This window comes from Ailuropoda melanoleuca, chromosome 17 (assembly GCF_002007445.2).
Source record: "Ailuropoda melanoleuca isolate Jingjing chromosome 17, ASM200744v2, whole genome shotgun sequence".
Classification (NCBI taxonomy): Eukaryota; Metazoa; Chordata; class Mammalia; order Carnivora; family Ursidae; genus Ailuropoda; species Ailuropoda melanoleuca.
Window position 1 is genome coordinate 27,897,913 of NC_048234.1, and position 22,463 is coordinate 27,920,375.

The 22,463-nt window shown below is 37.6% G+C and overlaps 1 protein-coding gene across 1 annotated transcript; it reads left to right on the forward strand.

Annotated features, from left to right (window-relative positions):
• The first annotated feature begins 2,978 nt into the window (after positions 1-2,978).
• Positions 2,979-19,880, forward strand: ANXA1 (annexin A1). The gene is made up of 13 exons (XM_011217155.3): positions 2,979-3,159; positions 9,782-9,861; positions 9,956-10,064; positions 10,588-10,682; positions 11,495-11,608; positions 12,031-12,121; positions 12,360-12,439; positions 12,630-12,686; positions 14,747-14,840; positions 15,703-15,798; positions 17,077-17,135; positions 18,528-18,650; positions 19,539-19,880. Exons 2-13 carry the CDS (start codon positions 9,796-9,798, stop codon positions 19,590-19,592), a joined length of 1,038 nt encoding a protein of 345 aa, XP_011215457.1. The 5' UTR covers positions 2,979-3,159; positions 9,782-9,795; the 3' UTR covers positions 19,593-19,880.
• Positions 19,881-22,463: the final 2,583 nt, after the last annotated feature.

The following is a 22,463-nucleotide window of genomic DNA, read 5'->3' on the forward strand; positions in this document are numbered from 1 at the left end:
AAATAAAATCTTAAAAAAAAAAAAGTTCCCTCCACTTGTTCTATACAAATAATTTTGTCTGTTTTCCCTTAAGTGAGGTCCAGTGGAGATGTGCTCATTTGCACTTCACTATCCATTTGACTACCTCATTAAGTTGAACAGGTAAAACTGAAAAAAATATTTTTTTCTCTATTTTATGTGATGTTGGGAATAACTGAGTATTAATCATCACGTGACATCATCATCCCAGTAACTCAGTGTGTGTGTGAACATGTGATAATCATTTGACTACTGACATATCTAGAGGTGAAGGGAAAACCATTTAGAACACTATTTCTCAAAATGTTTCAACCTGTGAACACATTTTAAATGCCAACCAAAGCAATGTTTCCATGGACCGTGGATAGTGGGTATGAGGAAGTTGGGGTGCGGAGAAAGTTCAGGATTTCGGCAAAATGCTGTTCTTAATGATTCTGAATGTACCTCTTTCTCCACGTGAGAAGTAATGCTTCCGACAGAGCCTAATATAAAGGGGTGTGGGGAAATCCCTTAGTAAATCATGTCTTTTGCTGGAGTCTTAGGCACATACTTTTGCTCTGTTAACAATGTGTGTGAGAGACACCGTATGTTGTCTCATCGTTTTGCTTCCTCTTTCCTATCAGGACTATGCTAAAGGAGTAGAAATAAATATGCTGTGAAAAATGTAACACACAGTGGTTGCTTTTAACGATCTTTTTTCTCTTTTCTTCTCTTCCTTTACTTTTTTTGTTCTCTCTCTCTGTAAAGTAACCAGGGCTGATGACTCATCATCTCCTAGGAGCAGCAGGAGTAGTGAGTCATGTCTCCAAGACTGCAGTATGTGGCATTTCAGACACATAAAACATTTAACTCCTGATTATCCCCTCAGCTGTAAATGATAACATATGCTATGCTTTCTTTTATCTCCACAAATTCACTTGATTGTGTGGGGGGAGAAAGTTTCCAACAGATTATTCACATCAATATTCCTATATGATTAGTGACTTTCCTCACTTTTTATATTTGGGAGTTTCACTTGCTTTTAGAGTTATAGCTGAAAGTTAATTTTGGGGAAAAAAATCTTCTAACTTTTCTTCTCAATCCTTCCACAAGGACCACATTTATTGTTGCTACTACAGGTTAGCCAGTGCCTTGCAAATCCAAGTATATAAAGCAATTCCTCTGGACTTACGCTAGTGGTAACCACAAAACAAAAGAAAATGAACCTATATGTTCTTTTTATGTTGTTATGTTTTATAAAAGGCGCGTGGACTTTTTTCTTCATTTCACAAGAGTGTCTCTGTGCAGAAATGTTCCAACTTTTCCATTACCAGAGTTAGGACTACAAATATACATAGAGACAAATTTCGTTAATCATCTTTTCCCTTCCTACCTGACAAATTAAATGCAGTATTAGAAAGCTGGTCTATATCTGTCAAAATGTAATGCAATAGTATGAAACAATTAGTTAGAAGTTAATTAATTCGTTCAACACATACTTATGGTGGGTGCCAGATATATAGATTGGCATTTTCTCTAATATTTAGATTAGCTGATCATCCTACGTCAGGATATGCTCACTTCATTGAAATCAGCATTGAGAATTTAAAAACTACCTTAAGAATGCATTTTTGAGTTCACTGATTTTTGTAAAGCTTACATATATATAATAATAACATATATATAATTACCTGAAATATCTACGAGGAAAAGAACCACTAAAATGTCCCGTAAACTGAACTACACACTATTAAAGAATTTATATCTCTGCATAGTTTAATGGAAATATCGTATAAAATTTTGTAAAGTTTTGTGAAGAATGAAACTGAATCACCACCTTGGCTGCTAAAACAAATTTCCGTTCCTTGTGTCAAGGAGGACATTTCTTAAGGCACTTGCTCTGTAATAGCTGCTCCTTCATTAATCCTTTCACTACAGTCCTAGTGCTTTGGTTCATTGTTCACCTACTCTAGAATGTCAAGGATCTAAGCATATCTATCTGTAAAACTGATTCTTAAAGGAATTATAGTAAATAGGCCTTCTTCGAATACCAATACCTTTTCTTTTTTTTTTTTTTTTAAAGATTTTATTTATTTATGTGACACAGAGACAGCCAGCGAGAGAGGGAACACAGCAGAGGAGTGGGAGAGGAAGAAGCAGGCTCCCAGGAGAGGAGCCCAATGTGGGACTCGATCCGGGAACACCGGGATCATGCCCTGAGCCGAAGGCAGAGGCTTAACGACTGCGCTACCTAGGCGCCCCCCAATACCTTTTCTGAATGTCATAATGATTATACTTCTAGCATTGACGTTGTTTACAATTTTGGGACAATCTGGAGCTTTACTTCTTCTATATTTCTTATTTATATCCACAAGCTATATGCAAGCACAGGAAATATTTTATTTTATTTTAATTCTATTTTTTTAAGTAGGTTCCATGCCCAGTGTGGAGCCCAATGCAGAGCTTGAACTCAGTCCTGAGATCAAGACATAAGCTGAGGTCGAGAGTTGGAGGCTCAACCAACTGAGCCACCCAGGTGCCCCAAGAAGTCTTTTAAGGCAGGAAAAATGCTGGCAAAATAGAAATAAAACTTAATCAGCACTGCATGATGTTAAAATTTACAAAAATACATTATTTCTCAATTGCCATAAGAATTAAATTAAATATGTCCCCAAGGTCACATAGTAATAAGTGATGGAGCTGGAATTCAAACTGAAAGGGTTTTCTTGGGTTTATTTTGAAGTTTATACATTTTTCATTTCACAATCTGTGTAACTAAAGAAGGGTGCCAATCATCGGTAGCAGGATTGGGGTAGACAGTACTGCATACTTGAAAATCTTGCACTCTACTTTTTCTGGAAAAAGCAGTGCAAACTTAAGAGGAAAAAGAAAAAAAAGTCTTGTCCTTCCGGGTTTTTTCTCCCCCTTTCTGCTGTCAGCTAGGAGTTGGTTTAGTGAACAGTGTTGCAAGACTTGTTTCACTTTGTTTCAGACAAGGCTGAGCCACGTATTTCAAACAAAGGGCAACCAATTACTAACTTCTGGTTGCTAGGTGGGGCCCCCTTTCAAACTATAAAATCAGAAGCACAAGGCTTCATTTCTAGTGGAAAACGACCAGAGGAGAATCTCTCTTTAGCGCTTTGGAAGAAGGTGGGAAAAAGGGTAAGTCTTAGTTTTCTTTTTAGTTAGTTTTGATTGTTTGGAAAACTTTACCCATCCTGATGTTACATGTTACCGTTTCTCCAGAGTTTATGGCTGGCTGCATGTTTTGATAAATCTTTCTGTAAAATCACATTGGGTATTTATATTTTGGAAACCACAAAATCGTAATGTTTTGTTTTACTCAGTTAAGAAATGGAGTTTTACAGATATGGACAGTTGCTTAACACTGGCTTATTGTACTGTTGGTGAGTTACCATGGAAAAAAAAAGGAAAGAATGTGTTTTCGTCCTACGAGTTCTACATTTCCAAGAGCTGTGTGTATCTTAAATGGAAATCATGGTGGAGGGTGGGTACATGTGGGCAGCCAGCACAGAAGAACAGAAGTGCCAGAGGTGGGTTTTAGGAAACTGTGTCAAAATAGCAGGACTATTTTCTTTTCTTTTTTGTTAAGAATCAAATAGATTCAGACCTCATAGTGATAATCATGCCCTTTGTAATTAACATTTTAAATTAAGTTATGTTTATTCATGCAGCATAAATAAATGAGAGGATCCACTTATTAACCATTTCATTTAAAGAGGGTGTGGCCACATTCTTATTCCTGTAGGCTGTGTCATAGACAGGCTTTTCCAGTGCTGCTTTGAAAACTTAAGGGGAAGGAAATATTTTCTGGGTGGTGTCAGATAAGTTCTTCCTGTGAATGCCAACTGGGTCCTCCAAAAATTATTCTACTTAGTAGCATCTAGACTGTGAATGAGAACTAATGGCCATAAAACTCCTTAGAAAAGCACAAAGCAAATCTAAAGCAGGGTTTTTACTGGTGTTGGATATATTGGCAAAAGTGAGAGAATTTGAATCATAATATATCCGGCTATTATCCATTACAAGCGCTCCTCCGAGAATTTTTTTCAGCCCATTTTGAATGTTAAATGAAATGTCCTGATGTCTCACTTTTAACGCTAGCTTAAGAAAGGTGTGCTTTCTGTTGCCCTGTTTATGTCTAAAATTATACGTGGCCTTTGAAAAAGTAACATTCCCCTCTGCACCCGGGAATGTATTTTGGTAGCTGGAAGAGAAGGCACATTGTAAAATGATTCAAATGTGGTCAAGTGCTGGTTTCATAATTCTGAAATGGCCTCCTCTCCAGAAGTTACGTTACCACCCTGGCCCCAGGCTCAACCACATGAGGCAGGAAGCCAACGTCAGACTGATGTGGACAAAACAGTTCATAATAACATTATTCAGAGTTTCATGCTTCATAAGTGCTTTCTCGATCAAAAGATCTACAAAGGTTAATTTCTGTGTATGATGTTAGTTTGCTGAGTTGGTTGTTCTTAATCTTCTCTAGACCCTAGAATTGTACTTAAAATCAGAGCTAAACAACCAAACCAACGGAACTATTATTTTTCAACGATAAACCCAAAGCAGTTTTGGAGTAAATGAGTTCATTTTTCTTTAAAACAGGATAAAATTTTATCAGAAAGATCAGAACAGATACAATTTATATAATATCTTCCTTAATTACATGCTAATTTTCTCCACCTCCATCCACTTGAGGTGAAATTTAAGATAGGCACTTCAGAGCTCTCATGCATTTTAGATACTGTTCATTCCAACATGTTTATTTTTACAAATGAAGACCCCTGGAGAAGTTAAATGTTTTTTTGAGGCCATACAAAGAGAATCAAAATAGGGATCAGCACTCCTCAATTCTTATTTTTATATCCTACAGTTGGGGAAAACATTCATTAAATGTACAGATATGTTTCCTAAGTAATTAGCACTGATACACTGTTTATTCATTCAGTAACACTTACTAACATAGTAAATACCAGGGATGGGAGGTATGTAATGAATAGTGGGTTAGCACTGTTCTTATGGTGATGCTGCCAAGGAATATAGATAGGTCAGTAGAAAGTGATAATCCAGAATGGAAGGGGCTAGTGTAGAGGCAAAAGGAGGATGCCTTAGGAGAGCACACAGGGTCACCCAGCCCAGTGTGGAAGCAATGAAAGCTTTCTGGAGGATGTGAAGAGGTCTATGCTGAGTCCTTTTAGAAGCAATAACAGTTTGGCATAGGTGGGTGAATGTGAAGGAAGAAACGGCATTCCAGGCAGAGGAAACACCCTGTCCAAAGACCCAGAAGCAAAACATTCATGAGACTACCTTTCATAAAGTGGTTCTGCATAAGTCACACCGTTCTACAGACTAATTGCCTTCTCTCACACAGGTAGGTGTGGGAAGGACTTGTGAAATACATATTCAAGGGAAAAATGGAGCACAAGCCAAATCATTGAAAAATAAATACCCGAGGGCTAGGGCAAACCTTGCCCCAGTCTCCATGGGTTCCCTGTTAATGAATTTGATTCTCAAGTGTGAGCTATTAAAAACAACACTCCTGCCACTGTCTTTTGGTCATTAGTTTAAAAGGATATGCAATCAGAAGGCATGGACTTATGTATGACTTGATGCTTGCCACTTCTGTCTAGAACACTGTTTTTCCCAGGTAGAAAATGGGAATAAAGGTGCTGTCCTACGCAAGGATTAGTTGCTACTGGTATCACTCTATAGCTGATCATTCTAGATCATTCTAGGAAGGCATCAGAGACCACAAAACTCAGCTTCTGTAACAGATCTTAGAAGTAATCTTTCATGAGGCCAACAGAAATAGAAATTGTGATTAACAATAACAACAACAAAACAACAACCAACTTTTGTAATAATTTCAATCCTTCAGAAGAGTTGCAAGAATATTACACAGAATTACCACATACTTTACCCCAACTGTTAATACGCCACATTTGTTTTATCCTCTTCCCCTTCTACCTTCTCACTATATTTATTCTGTAACATTTGAGAGAACACTACAGATATGATGTCCTTATGCCTCTAGCTTAATTCTGTCTCTATATATTAAAAAACAAGGACACAACAATAGTGCAGTTTTTGAAAAATCAGGAAAGTAACTTGGATACAAGCCTTAGTTTCTCAAAGTTTGAGTTGGTGCAATTACTAATGTACCATTTCTGGAATAACTTTATCTTATAGCTTAGTAAGCATGGATCTCGCATTCTGTCTAACATCGGGGGTATATTTTTTATGTGTATTTACCCTCTTTAATTCCTTGCTGAATGAGATGAAGAGAGCTCTCTTCTGAAACATAAATATACAAAAAAATACTCATCTCTAGAAAGTTACACATTTATGCACAGATAAATGAGCTTGGTCGGCAGTGCATGTTCACAAACTTATCAGTTATTAGAAGAAATTCTGAAATATCGTTAATTTCTGTAAAGGTCAACCTATCTGTAAATGACCAATTTTATCTTCAAATTAGATGAATTTAGGAACTGAGATAAACTTGGTTTCAGAGCTCATTAGTAGTCAGATTAAATATATATTGAGCCAAGATATATTAATAAAATAAATTCCTAAGTACCTACTATAAACGTTACAACTAAAAAAAAAAACAAAAAACAAAAAAGAAAATCTTTTGTGAACTCATAGGGTTATCTAAAAAGAGTAACTGTACAGTTCTATTTTCTAGACCAAATTACTCTCTGATAGTTATAACAGTAATAATTTCTGACATTTGTGTAACATGTAGCAGTCTATAAAATATCTTTGTGTGCATTATTTATCTATAGTTAAGCCAAGTGTTACCTTCCAATTATCGAATAGATTTTATCAAGTACAAAATGCTGATTTTCATGCAATTATGTAATTATTGAAGAGACAGAATGGTTTAGCAATTCAATTTGGCCAAAAAAAATTATTTTTTTTTAGAGAGAGAGAGTGTGCACTGGATGGGGGGAGGGGGGAGATAGAAGTGTATGGGAGAGGGACAGAAGGAGAGAGAGAGAATATTAAGCAGGCTCCACACCCAATGTGGAGCCTGATGGGAGCTCGATCCCACACTGAGATGTCCACAGGAGCGGAAATCAAGAGTTGGGTGGCTCCACCAATTAAGCCACCCAGGCACCACACTCCCCACCCTCCGCCTTTTCATTCTTTTTGGCAGGGGGGGGGCAAAATATTTTTGCTGTGGTATTTGTAAGGTATGTTGCAACTGCAATTTTTCTACTAATATATGCAGTTGGCATTAAGCAATTAACTACTAGTATGTGATAAAATCTCTTTCCTTCAGGGAAACTTCTTATATCCTGCCACTATCCCTGTGCCTTTAAGCTAAGAGCTAGTAGATATTATTTGGCTGGATTGAGATTCTATTTTTCTCTCATTGCTTTTCTGAGACAGTCTATTCAGACTACTTTTCTTTTTCAGACCACACTTTTAGAACATCCAAATTATTTCAGACTATAAGATCTAGGAACTCAGAAGATATGTTACAAAGCTGTCTCCTCCATAGACTCTGCTGTGTCAAATTATTCAACCCCCTTATTTTTGTTGTTTTGTGTTATGTAAAGAAATTGATGCATTATGTGAGCATTTTTTAGAAGTGAAAAAATGAAGCACAGTAAAGTTTTCATAAAACTTATTTTGAAGTTGTGAGATTCATTTTTTAAATTATGTTTGACAACATCCTTAGTCTCTGGACTCTTTTGAAGTTTTTTGTTTTGTTTTGTTTTGTTTTGTTTTTCCAATTGAAAAGAGTGGAAATACTGGAATGCCTATTTCACTGATGGAAAAGTACTTTGCTAAGTGACCAATCACATCAGTCATTTTGAGTCTTCAGCTTTATGAAGGGCATAGATGAGATTATAAAAATGGAAATTTCAACTATCTGAAACCTTGCCAGAAATTGCTAGAAGTTCTGGATGTGCCAATTAAATAACTGGAAAATGAAACTCCACGTGCCAACAGCAATTGCACCAGATTACGACTGTAATGGGAACTAAAACCTAGCGCAAAATTGTACATCATGACTTTACCTCAGGAAATAACTTCAAATTTATCAGTTGCTGGGGGGTGGGGAAAGGATTACTTTAAATGAATGCACAATATATTGGTTCTTCTCACAGATGACAGAATAGTAATTTGAACAATCCCCATGATAATTAAGTGGAGATAGTTTCTGCTTTAGATATGATTTCCCTCACGTATTTAATCTCATTACTTGAAACTGAGGTTATTTTTCAGCAGGTGTGGCTGAAATACTTTGTCTGAACATGCTATTCAGGAATCAGGTTATGGGTTTTACTCCTCATGATTCATTTAGCTTCATATAAAGAATTTAAAACTACTGAGATTACCCTTCCAACCTCTTGCAGATGTATTCACGGTCCTAGTCTCCAGAGGAATAAACAAAAGGGTATGGAGGGATATGTTGACCTTGAGCATGGACTCCTAAAAACTCATCCCCAGACAAAAAGGATCGCTGATAGCTTCTTTTGTGGATAAAACAGGGAACACATTAGGTTTTAAATGTGCTTCAGGTCTTAAAGATATACATGGTTGATTAAATAAAAATACTGCTGAACCGTGATAGCAATTCAAAAAATTTCAAGATAGAGTTTGCCAAAAGGGGGCATCCATGTTGCAGTTTCACCCTGACGCTTCCTGTTAGGACAAAGAACCTGTTATAAAATCCGGGTTTTTTGTGTTGGGTGGAAAAACACGAAGGACTGGTATTTAGGACGGCTCAACTAGGAAGGAATGTGAGTATAGCAATTACTCTGAGTACTGAAATAATTTTATACCAAGGAATGGAAAAGGAAACTGAATTATTTGAGGGAGAAATACCATATTCAGATGGTATTTCTGAATCTTCATCAAACTTCGTTAGCGTTTTGAGTCAGAATCCGAATTTTGAGACAGACAGCAGACTGCCACAGATGGTTTTACCTTATAAATGTAAAACTTTATGCTCTTTCTCTAGCCATTACTTTTCTTTAAGCCCTCACCAATCCTACGCAGATTCCCTAAAGGCCTAGTAAGCAGTCTCCAATCTTTCATCTTGCCCATCACTTAGCTATTCTCTATGATACAGGATGAGTGATCTTTCTGAAATATAAGAGGAATCATGCTGCTCTCTTTTTAGAAATCCATTCATGTTTTCCTAAAGCTTTGGAGATACATTTAGACTTCTTTGATTGGGCTTCTGGCAACATTTCTTGCTTTGGTAGACTTCTTTCCGTGTCCCAAATATGACAACCTTCTCTCTGTTTTGTTCTCTTTAACTCTTTTGTCAGGTTAATCTTGACTCATTTCAACAGAGGCTCACATCAGCCAGCATGACCTCTTAGCTTTTGTCTTTTCCCACAGGAAGCACACACTAGCTGAGGCAAGGATGATGTTTCAGTATTTTCTGGACCCTCACTGCTTGGCATAGGGTGGATGGTCTATAAATTCAGAGCAGTGAAATAAATCACCAACCCCTCTCTTCAGCCTATACGCTTACTTGTAGAATCATCTGACCCCTAAAGGTTAGGACTGAATATGCCAAAAAAGAGCCAAGTGTCTGAGTGGAGACTATAGGTTTCTGTTCCAGGGTAAGACTCTCCTTGGAAAAAGCTTACACTTAGCATTTTACTATGCTCCTAAAAGTAATCTGAAAGTAAGGTCAAGGCTACTCTATGTCTGGCGTATGTGAGAGAGCAGAGTGATACAGATGTGCGGTAGGTTTGTGTACTGTAATAGCATCTATCTGTTTTCTTTCCAGATACTTCTTCAAAAATGGCAATGGTATCAGAATTCCTCAAACAAGCCTGGTTTATTGAAAATGAGGAGCAGGAATACATTGTAAGTCAAGGGACAATAAAATAACTTAGTTAAATATCAGAATAGAAACCAATGAGAGTGAGTGGACATGACTCTATTTCTCTCTCATCCACAGAAAACTGTGAAAGGATCCAAAGGCGGTCCTGGGTCAGCCGTGAGCCCCTATCCTAGCTTCAATCCATCCTCGGATGTCACTGCCTTGCATAACGCGATAACGGTTAAAGGTAACGATGTCTTCCCAAAACACTCCCCTCCTGGACATTTTACAATGGCCATTTGAATGGCTATCAAAAAAAGGACATATGTGGTGGAAAAAGTCTGTTTCATTTTGAAGATAAGAAAGATTTCTTTGTCAAACAAAGATATAGTTCCTTTCTCAGCACTTAGGAAATTTTGGTCAAATCAGTAGAATCTCTGTTGCGACGACTGATATTTTTACCAGCTCATTTCTAGCAGAAACTCAGGGCTGAATCAACACTTCTGCTCACATTTAGGGTTTAAATCAGGATCAAACAGTGCAGCACGGAGGGCTGGGAACAATTTCCTTTTTCTTTCTCTGTCAGATGGATGGAGTGCCATCTGAAGTGATTCCCTTTAATGTCACCTCCGTGTCCTAGGCTTCTGCCATTTCTGTATTTCTTAGTTTCCGAGAACTTCATTTGGACCATCTTGGTAATTAATTATTTTATGTCAGTTATGGATGATGAAGAAAATGGCTTTTAAAGCCTCCTGGCCTTTTATTTGCAGGTGTGGATGAAGCAACCATCATTGACATTCTAACTAAGAGGAACAATGCACAGCGTCAGCAGATCAAAGCAGCATATCTCCAGGAAAAAGGAAAGGTAGGTTGGAGTGGGAAATTTACATATTCAATTTCAGCTACATTTATGTCTTAACACTGTGTTCCCTTCACAACGAAGACTAGGATTACAGTATTTATCCACTTGGTTGCAATGTAATCAATACTAGCAAAAATTTTTGGTTTCAGATATGAGCCATCTTGGTTCTTTGTTGATGACTTCTCTAATGGAGACCAATCTTTAATCTGAATATAACGAATATCAAGAGTACTATTGGCAATAAAGAATATGTTCTGATTGACATGTGTCTTCTGCTGAAATTTAAACAGCAATTTCATGTCTAAATGTAAAGTTTATATATATAATTCTACTTTAAAAAGTAAGCTTTGTATTTTTTATATCAAAAATGGGTAATTTTTTTTAAGGAATGCAGTTAGAAAATGATCTAATGCCAATGTCTGATTATGGTGCTTATTGGAACAGTGCAAACTCCAAAGGCTGGAAAACTATTAATGCATTATTTTTAAAGCATTCTTCTGTTTCTATCCATATACAGACCACTATGTTTTGAACGTTGTGATTTCCTCCCCCTGCAAAAGATCAAGGGAACCCTTAACGGAATCCTTTCAGAAGTTATCAATGAATGCAGTACATTTCATTGTGATTACTCTGTATCTAAAAATTAAAAGTAACATTCTAAATACCATATTTTGTATCTGAATGAAAGGGACTCTAAAAGACGGCTGGATTTAGAAATCAGTAGTAAGATTACCTAAAGGTTAGGGAGCCCCACACTGCTATATTGCTCAGCATGTTACTTATTAGAAGGCCTGGCTCTGATCTCTTCGTTACAGCCCCTGGATGAGGCTCTGAAGAAGGCCCTTTCCGGTCACCTTGAAGAAGTCGTTCTGGCCCTCTTAAAAACTCCAGCCCAGTTTGACGCTGATGAACTTCGCGCAGCCATGAAGGTAAATAACCTGATTTAAGCAAAATTCCTTTCCTCGACAAGACTGTATAGGTCAAGTCTACTTATACGTCTTGTTATAACCTCACGCCTAGCACAGGGCATGCCAATCAGTGGGAGTAAAATAAGTGAATGAATGAACTAAATGTTGATGTTAGCAGCTGTATTATTTTCATTCACCTCATGTTGTCTCTCATGGCACGGATCCTATACCTCATTTCTTATGTCTTTGTGCAAAATAATCGCTTTAAACCCATTTTGTTTTTAGAGCAATATAACAGAGTTTATTGTAATTATTAAATATTGTGGATATTTACTAAATACTGTGGGAGATTTACTAAATGCTAGAGTCAAATGAATTTTGGGACCCAAAAACTAGCAAATGCTCTTGAACGAAGTGCTTCCTACATTTCTTTTTAAATTCAGGGCCTTGGAACTGATGAAGACACTCTGGATGAAATTTTGGTGTCGAGAACTAACAAAGAAATCAGAGAAATTAACAGAGTCTACAGAGAAGGTACGTTTTAACGCCCAACAGTCCAAGTTACCTTAGTCAGAAACGAAATCTGATACACCTTTCTTAAAACTGAACGTGGATGCCAACGATGGGGCTTTGGAAATTCTGCATAGCAGAATATCTCCTCATTGTGTGGCACGGGTCTGGCACATGCATGCTGCTACTGGACGGCACTCCAGTTGCTAGGGTGCCAATTTGTCACCAGTGTACTGCAATATATGCTTGTCTCATTTCTCAGAACTGAAGAGAGATCTGGCTAAAGATATCACCTCAGACACATCTGGAGACTATCGGAATGCTCTGCTTTCTCTGGCTAAGGTACACCCCACCTAATGCAGGACATACCTCTTCCTTCAGGAAGAGTAAAATGAGATTTCCTCTCTCTCAAAATAAGCACTTGATTCTCTTTTTCTCAAAAAATATTATTTATTTGATTTTAAGGGAATTAAGCAAATCATGGGATTCCATGCTAGAAAACAACTCACCAGAGAATGGGACTTTTTTTCAGGGTGACCGATCTGAGGATTTTGGCTTGAATGACGACTTGGCTGATTCGGACGCCAGGGTAAGCAAGGGCTTACAAGCACTCCTGGAGGTGACCTTCCTAGTGGGATAGGCCCTGTGCTGGGTGGGGTTACCACATGATGCCTCTATGTGAAAGCAAATCTAAGATCCTCTGAGAGACCAATGGCCATTCCCTGAACGATGTTTACCCATCCTGTACTCGAATAGCTCAAGAGAGAAAAATGTGGTCTTCGTGTTTTTTAAAAGATTCCATTACTCACAAAGTAGGCATGGATAGAAAGAAAAGAAAGAGAATTTGATTTGTCATTCTTAAGAATTGTCCCATTGAGAAAACTCTGAATTTTTATCTAACCATGTATAAGAAAGGGAAAAATAGTTTTTTTGTTTTTTTTTTTTTAAAGATTTTATTTATTTATTTGACAGAGATAGAGACAGCCAGCGAGAGAGGGAACACAAGCAGGGGGAGTGGGAGAGGAAGAAGCAGGCTCATAGCAGAGGAGCCTGATGTGGGGCTCGATCCCATAACGCTGGGATCACGCCCTGAGCCGAAGGCAGACGCTTAACCGCTGTGCCACCCAGGCGCCCCGGGAAAAATAGTTTTTTAAGTTAAGTAGAAAGAGTAAGCACATTGAACATTCTTTTAACAGTGAACAATGGAGTGCTTTATAGATGTAAGTTTATATTGTAAAGACATTGTAGTAAGATATTATAATTAAAAAATTATAATAACGTGTCAATATACTTTCAAGTATATTGACACACACAGTTTCAGTGAGGTTGTTGGTTATTTATACACTAATCCATTGGCAACATTAGCAAAATTATGCCATTTTAGGGCCTGGAATTTCTGTTAAAAATTTTTTAAAAAAACAACTATTATTTGCATATGCTTTCCTCATGGGATAGTATTATGTCTACAAATTCATCACAGTGAGTTAGTAGGATAGAAGCTTAATCTGTCCATATCCACTCCCTTCACAATGCCAGTACGTTATCTTTCACCTAAAACGCACTCATTAACTTTTTCTTGAATTAATGCATACACACCGGATGTTTGCTTTAAAAGTCCAAAATAAACTTATGTCCATCAGAAGTTTGGCCATTTTAACAGAAATTGTGCAAGCATATTAAAAAACAAAAGTTAGTATTTGAATAATTGCCGATTATAAAAAAAATGATTCTTAGTTGCTTGTGACACTTCTGAATTTGCTTTCCATTTTAAGACTCTCAGGGCTGTTAGATGTGTATTTATGGCACCTATATATGGATTAGTAGGGCCCAGGGGGATGATGGCAATTAACATTTCAAAGTTAACAGAGCATGCTTGCAGTAATAAGGCAAGGATTACCTTTTTCCAGTTACAAAAGAGGAAAATCTGCAGTTTCATAAGGTTAAATTATTTATCTAAGACTACAGAGCAACTAAGTTACAGAGTCACAATGTGAATCCAGAAATTTTAATATCAAAGTTCAAGATCTAGGTTATGTTTTTATTATTGATGTATTAGTACCACTTGCTGCTAGTTACTTTAAACAATTAAGAGTAAAAAAAATTTTTTTTAGAGTCCCATGGAGTTGTTTTGATATAGAGCGTACTCCGAAAGCAATTTAATCCAGCAAATACTTATTCTGCAAAAATATAGTCAGTCTCTACTGTTTGCAAGGTGCCTTGAGACATACTGTGAAAGACAGTTGACAGACTAAGGTCCCTATCTGTAAGGAACTTGCATTCTTCCCATTGCCTACTGTGATTGAATCCCACACAAAGCAGCTGCCTAGAAAATCTTTGAAGAGATCTAACATTCTTGTGCAGATATCAAGTCAGCAGATAGTCAAATGTTTACATTTCCTTTTTTAAAAGGTTTCATTTACTTATTTATTTGAAAGAGGGAGAAAGAGAGCATGAGAAGGGGAAGTGGCAGAGGGAGAGGGAGAAGCAGCCCATGAGCTGGGAGCCCTATGAGCAGGGGGCTCAATGAGCTGGGGGCAGGGGAGTGTCAATGAGGGGCTCCATCCCAGGACCCTGAATTCACGACCTGAGCCAGAGGCAGATGCTCAACCGACTGAGCCACCCAGGTGCCCCGTTTGTGTTTCTTGATAGGCTTTATATGAAGCAGGAGAAAGAAGAAAAGGGACAGATGTGAATGTGTTCATTACCATCCTTACCACCAGAGCCTATCCCCATCTTCGCCAAGGTAAGGAAAAAAAAAATTCCTGAAAACTGTTTATAGTAGATGTACTTTTTTTTTGAGGACAAATAAAAGAAAGGAAAGAGAGAAGCCTTAATCAGCGTCCCTCTCCTACCAAGTAGATGTAGTGCTCCTGACCCTTTCCTGCTATTTGTGCATTTGTCCAACTTTGCACAGCCACCACTTTATAGTATTTGAAACACGGTTTGTGACTTTGGCAGCCAGAACATGATTTAATTATCTTGACGATTTCTACTCCCCCACAATATCTGGAATAGGTGTGACAAAATATACACATACAACAGAATGAGATTACAATGAAGAAAAACATTAAACTCAGGAGTAAGTGGGGGAAAAAATGCCTACAGATGCTCCCACACCAAAAAGCAACAAGAATTCTGTCCTTCGAGCACTAGATGGGCTCTGAACCTTTTGGAAGCCAAGGCAAAGGGGGGAGTCCTAGTGATTACTTGAAGTTCATTATCTTATAACAGCACACTGATTTTTAAAGATAAAAATAAGAGACATTTAGTCCACAGATCTTTACATAAGGGAAGATCCATTCCGTATGGCATTTAGCTCTGATGAAGTAAGTGTCATGGCTGTCAATCACATGCCAGTTCTAATAAATGTCAACACTTGCGAAAACTTCCCCAAAATATACAGGAGCACCAAAATAGCCACGTGAGTTACATTCCCAGGAGAAGATGGAGCATCCAAAATATGCCCAGTTGAGTAGTTAGCTTTAAAATGTGTGTTCTGAAATTCAGTCATCCAAAGGAATGTTTTGCATCAATTACCCTGATTTTGCTAGTTTGCTAAAGAACAGGATGCTTTGTACCTCTCTTAGTTTAAATTTAATATTCAGTGTTCCAGAAGTACAGCAAGTACAGTAAACACGACATGAAAAAAGTTCTGGACCTGGAGATGAAAGGCGACATTGAGAAATGCCTCACGGCTATCGGTATGTAGTCACGGAGGGCGAAGGCTTTTCTGACTTGACACAGTCAATGCTGTCCCACAATTAAAAATAACAACAACAACAACAGGGGTGCCTGGGTGGCTCAGCTGGTTAAGTTTCTGACTCTTATCTCACCTCAGGTCTTGGTCTCAGGGTTGTGAGTTCAAGCCCTAGGTTGGGCTCCATGCTGGGTGTAGAGCCTCCTTAAAAATAAATAAATAAATAAATAAATAAATAAATAAATAAATAAAATAAAAATAAACCCAAAAAACTAAGATATAATAAACTTATGTTTTATATAGAGGCAACGTGTAAGATAATGACTATGAATATTTAGCTAAAGGTATATAATGGTGTTCTTAATAATTACATTAAAATAGTATGTTTAATATAATATTTGAACACATAATATTTATAATATTATAATAAAATAATAATTTTTCAAAAAGATGGACAGGTGGGAAATACTTTCTGAGCACTTACTTATGCCAAGTGATGCCTCGGCATGGCTCAGAGGAAAGTCAGAGTGGTCATTATGAACATGGGGCTTGGAAATAAATTAATGCAGATTCAAATCCTGGTCTGTCACTTGCTGACTGAGTCATCTTAGACAAGGAAGTCTCCAGGGGCTTCTGGAAAGGTCTTCAGAAGAAAAAGGCTTTAAAGGTCTCCCATGCTATTCTGATGACCTGGGAACCTATGTTCTAAAGCAGTGCTTCTCAAACAGGAACATGCACACGAATCCCCTGGAAATCTTGTGAAAATGCAGATTCTGATTTAGCAAGTCTGCAGTGGGGCCTTTGGATTCTGCATTTCGAACAAGCTCCCAGTTTATGGCAATACGTTTGGGTCCACAGATCACACTCTGAGTAGCAAGGTAGAGAATATTACTAATGGCTGCATCTCTTAGTGTTTTATCTGGCCGTTGCCTTGTATTAAAGGCAAGTCCTATTTCACTTGAAAAAAAATTCTTATTATGACATGAAGAAAGTATTTACATGACCTTTAACACCTCCTGGTTTCCGCATTTCCAAGAGGATACTCAGGATAGCAATGAACTAAAGTTGCTGTTGAGTGGATTTAAGAGGAGATAGTGATGTTGTCAGGGAAAAGATTCCTTAAGACCACCTATCGAGAGAAAGCTTTTCATAGGCCAAATGTCCCCTATTAAGTGGGGGATGAGGAACACAAGTGGAGAATGGAATCTTGCTGGTAAAATTTTCACATGCGTCTTTCGTCTTATGTGGTAAGTATGTCCACTAAAGTGTGCCTGTCTTGCAGTGAAGTGTGCCACAAGCAAACCCATGTTCTTCGCCGAGAAGCTTCATCAGGCCATGAAGGTAACATTCTATTTTTATGCTTTGGTTTATGCTTTGCTGAGGGGTAAAATTATTGTTTGTGGAGAAAAAAAAAAACAGAAAACTTCGTATTGTTTGCAAACCACACTTATTTTCATATCTTCCCATTAAAAAGAATCATTGTTCCGTGTAATGCAAGAGGCAATACACAAACTTATTGGAATAAAATTCTGCCAGATTTGTTTTGTTTTTTTACAGGTAAGACAGTCGGGTGAGCTTGTCAGTAGTTTGTGGTTTACTCGTTGTTTGCATAAAACCTGAGTCAGCAGAGAAAGGTTTTCTTTTAATGTGTGATTTTAGTAACCTGCTTCCGCTAAGGTTGTGGGTTTTATAATTTCCTCCTTTCTAAGTTTCACTTGCCTTTTTTATTATTCTGTCATCCATGGATTCATATTCAGTTCTAAGATTTTAAAATGTCATCTTAATACAGAAGTGGAAGGCGTTACTGAGATAGATTTACAATCCCACTTCAGCCACTTTGCTTGAATTTTATTCTCTAGCATGCTTCGGGATGCCGCCTGTAGACAGGTATTATGAAAAGTTATTAGGTTGTCTTTTTTTTTCCTTTGCAACTCCAAAATTAGGAGGTCTCAAGAGAAAAAGGAGAGAGAGATATCTGACCATTCAATTAATAGGAAAGAGTCCTTCTGAAATGATAAAATGATACGCATTGTGCTACCCTGTGGTAGGCAGTACAGTCCCAGACAGACTCACGCCTGCTGCTATTGGGTGGGGGGGAAGGGATTATCTAGGTGGGTGCGGATGAATACCTGGTATGAGAGAAGAGCAGGAAGAATCAATGTAGACTTGCTGTCTGCTAAACGGAGCCCTGCTATTTAAATAGGAATTCACCAGATGACAGCAGGGGTGGAAGAGATGGAGGGATAAAATTGGTCCAGGGAAGGAGTTTGTGTGACTCTTTCAAGATAATAAATGTAATGAGAGGGACGGTGCAGAGTGGAAGAGGGTGTGGAATTAGGTAGGCACTGTACACCCAGATAAAATGATTCATTTTCATCCTAAAAGCCACCAAAGACCATGGAGGGTTTTAAATACATGGATTCAATGATCGGATTTGCAATTTAGAAGGCTCGCGTTCTTTGCAATTTTTGAATAGTTTAGGCCCGGGAAAGATTGGATGATGGAAGACCAATGAGGAGGTTGTAAAACCTCTTACATACTGCTGAGGCAGCAGTCAGGTTGCTGTCATTTTATTTCCACCTGTGTCAAGTGCATGGGTGTGTGTGTGTGTGTGTGTGTGTGTGTGTGTGTGTGTTTTAATGAATGAACAAAAGAGCTTCACATTCAAACCTATACCTGCTGTATTAAGAGTATACTCTGACTATGACATTTACCATCATTTGCTTTAAACAGGGTTCTGGAACTCGTCATAAGACATTGATCAGAATTATGGTTTCTCGTTCTGAAATCGACATGAATGATATCAAAGCATGCTATCAGAAGTTGTATGGTGTCTCTCTCTGCCAAGCCATCCTGGTATGTTGTGATTTTCATGCCACCTCCACAAATGGCAGTCCTTTTTGCAATTTCTCCAAAGAGAAAAATTGACTTACATATCTGTAGATTTTAGATGTAAGATTAATTTGTTATATTAGGATATGTAATATATAAGTAAATTGAACTTTCACTGGACTAGTGAGCTCTCTACTGAAAAACTACACAAATTTTTCAGTAGCCATGAAAATATTTAGTTTTTCCATACATAAATATAGCAAGCAGAATATTTTAGTAGGGAGATAAAATGATATATTTTGCAATGAATATTGATCAGAGATTAGAAACTTAATTATTTTAAGTTTTCCTTAATTTTGTTATATGTAATATGTAAAACATGCACGTTTAAATTTTCATTATAATGTTAAAAATAGAAAGACAGGTCAAGGTTTTTAAATTTATTGAAAGATTGAAAGACAGATGACTATTTCAAGTTAAGTTGTCACTTACACTGGATAACTAAATCTACCAAGAAAAGGTGAGAAAATCACAGGCTTATCACTTTCTCCCTAGTGAGTGAGTCAGATAGCCTTCACTATGATATGAAATTATACTGTGCTCACTCAATTCTGTGTGATATTTCATTCTTGGAAAATAATGGCTCCAGTGTAAAACATAATCATTATAATCTAAATCTTGAAAGCTATTACTTTTTATATAGTAATCGATTAACAAATATTAGTTATCTTCTATATTAACTGTATTATTTAAATAAATGATATTCTTATCAAAGATCCTAGAGTTTACATACTATGATATATGTTCCACACCTGTTAATCTAGAAGTACATAATTCTTCTATAATTAAAAATACCTTATGTTGATTATGGCTTCAGGTAGCATTAAGTATACTCTATTTTTTAATCAACAGGATGAAACCAAGGGAGATTATGAAAAAATCCTGGTGGCTCTTTGCGGAGACTAACCTTCTTTTGATGATCGCAAGCTTCTTGATCAGAAGACTTTTTAATCATATCTTTTCATTCCATATAATAGACTTAAATAGGAAAGTTTTCTCAGCAGGATTACAGTCTAGCTAAATGCTTTCTGAAAACTATACCCTAAATCATTTTTATATCACACTCCATATAATAGAAGTTTTTTTAAAAACTATATTTATCCCAAACTATAAAAACCTCATAAACAGGTTGTCCTAGTAATATTACCTGAGAAAGATGTTTGTGCAGAGAAAATAAAGTGATTTTGCAGGACAGCTGTGTGTCATTGGTTCTTCTGTTCTGATTGTGTGTGTGTGTGTGTGTGTGTGTGTGTGTGTAATGCAGTGGTTTAACTTTATCAAGGGAAAGGAGCTTGAATCCTAAGTTATAATCATTTAATGAAAAAGATTTTGCATATTAAAGTTATTAAGAAATTAAAATATATTTACAGAGTTGGAAAATGGACTCCTTACATTTTATCATCTGGGTACAGACAGCTGAGAGCATGTCTGTTTAATAATGGATTTATTGCATCAGCATTGTAATAATTGAACATTCTGCTGTTTCACAAACCAGTGTGAAGATGAAATGACAACGGCAATGAAAATCTCTTTTTAATTTTTTTTTTTTTTTTAAATGTTACTTATTCAACAGAGACAGCCAGTGAGAGAGGAAACACAAGCAGGGGGAGTGAGAGAGGAAGAAGCAGGCTCATAGCAGAGGAGCCTGATATGGGACTCGATCCCACAACACCGGGATCACGCCCTGAGCCGAAGGCAGATGCTTTAACCGCTGAGCCACCCAGGCGCCCCTGAAAATCTCTTTTTAAAAAAATGGTAGTTCCATGTTGAGTTTTCAAAGAAACCATCAAGCTATTTCCAGAGTAGCTATACCATTTCACTTTTCCATAATAAATGTATAAATGATCTAGTTTCTCCACAACCTTGCCAGTGTTTGATATTTTGCGTAAAGTGTGAAACTTAGGTCAAAGCTCTCTCTTTTTTTTCTTATGGATGTCCAATGGCTCCCACACCATTTGTTGGAAAAGGTATCTTTTCTCTAGTGAATCGTTATTGCACTTTTGTATAAGAAACCAGTTATTTTTCCGAGAGTATTCTTACCACATACGCATTTAATTTAATTTAATTTAATTTAAATTTAGTTTAATTTATTCATCACCAAAAGAATCAAGTTGGGTATTTGAGTTTCTGACCATCCTAGCTGCATTCATCTGATTGTAGCTTTATTTGCCTTGATCCCTGCTCTTCACTTCCTTCCACTTACACCTGGCCCCATGCATCCTGTGGAACAATCATGATGACTTGGGCCATAATATATCAGCCAAACTGGAGCTGATAGATATACTGCTTACTATAGCCTCTGAGTTTTTTAGGTCTTTTGTTATTACATAAGACACCTCCCTTGTGTGCTTGTTTGATTGGAGAAGTACCTGAGTGGGAAATCAGAGGGAACCTGGGGCTGGTACATTGAGGCAGGACGGACTTATCAAGGTATTTTTATCAGCACTATTATAACAACCAGGGTCAAGGTGGTAGGAATAGTTCTGCTGGTCAAGACTGCATCCACACCTCTCTTCCACTCCTGAATCAATTTGAGAGAAACCTCCTCAGTGAGTTACTGTCTCTTTGCCTGCCCTTGCATCCCTGCCCATTGTCTGCTCCTTGCTGCTCTCCTCTAGAACGTGATTCAGAAGACGTTATCATGCAGGCTCTCTTGCCTTCTGACTTCTGGCTGAAGTCAGTGGTAGAGGACGGGAAACTAGGAGGAGGTGCTCCTTATCCACCCTGATTCTACACAGATTTATGAGCATTTTTGTTCTTCTACAATCACAATTCCTTGTCAATGGCTCCAGCTCTCAACACTTTCCTCTCCTTGCCTCTTGGGTCCAGGGATTCCTGCTCCTGCTCCTGGGTGCTGCAACATTCCATGGGGGGTCCTTTAGTCTGCTCACACCTCTGAAAATAGTTCCTTAATTAAAATTCTCATTAAAACTCCCAGTTTGATGTGCCAGCTCTTTCCTGCTAGGACCCCGTCTGATAATACTTCCTCAAAGTGCTAAACTACTTGTATTATCAAAAACTAATTGAGGGGCTCCTGACTGTATTCCATACACTAGGATAGGTAGGTGGACACAAAATTGCACAGAAGAGTAGTAAGCAAGTAGTGATATAAAGACAATTTTTAGAAGATAAAAATATACAGCTCTCCATGATCCATGCAAGGAAAAAAAAAATTAGGGGGCGCCTGGGTGGCACAGCGGTTAAGCGTCTGCCTTCGGCTCAGGGCGTGATCCCGGCGTTATGGGATCGAGCCCCACATCAGGCTCCTCTGCTATGAGCCTGCTTCTTCCTCTCCCACTCCCCCTGCTTGTGTTCCCTCCCTTGCTGGCTGTCTCTATCTCTGTCAAATAAATAAATAAAATCTTTAAAAAAAAAATTAGGTCAGCTTCATTAAAATGGATAACTTCTGCTCTGCGAAAGACACTGCTAAGAGAATGAAAAGACGAGCCCCGGACTGGAAAAGAATCTTTGCAAAACAAACATCTGATACAGCACTTGTTTCCAAAGAACTCTTAAAACTCAACAATAAGAAAATAGACAATCTAATTTTAAAATGAGCAAAAGATCTGAATAGGCACCTAGTCAAAGAAGATATAAAGATGGCAAATAATCATATGAAGATATTTAACATGTCATTAGGGAATTGCAAATTTAAAGAACATTGAGACACTAGTATACACCTATTAGAAGAGCAAAAATCCATTCCATGTGGAGCAACAGTTTCTTTCGTTCATTGCTAAGAGGAATGCAAAAACAGTACAGCCATTTTGGAAGACA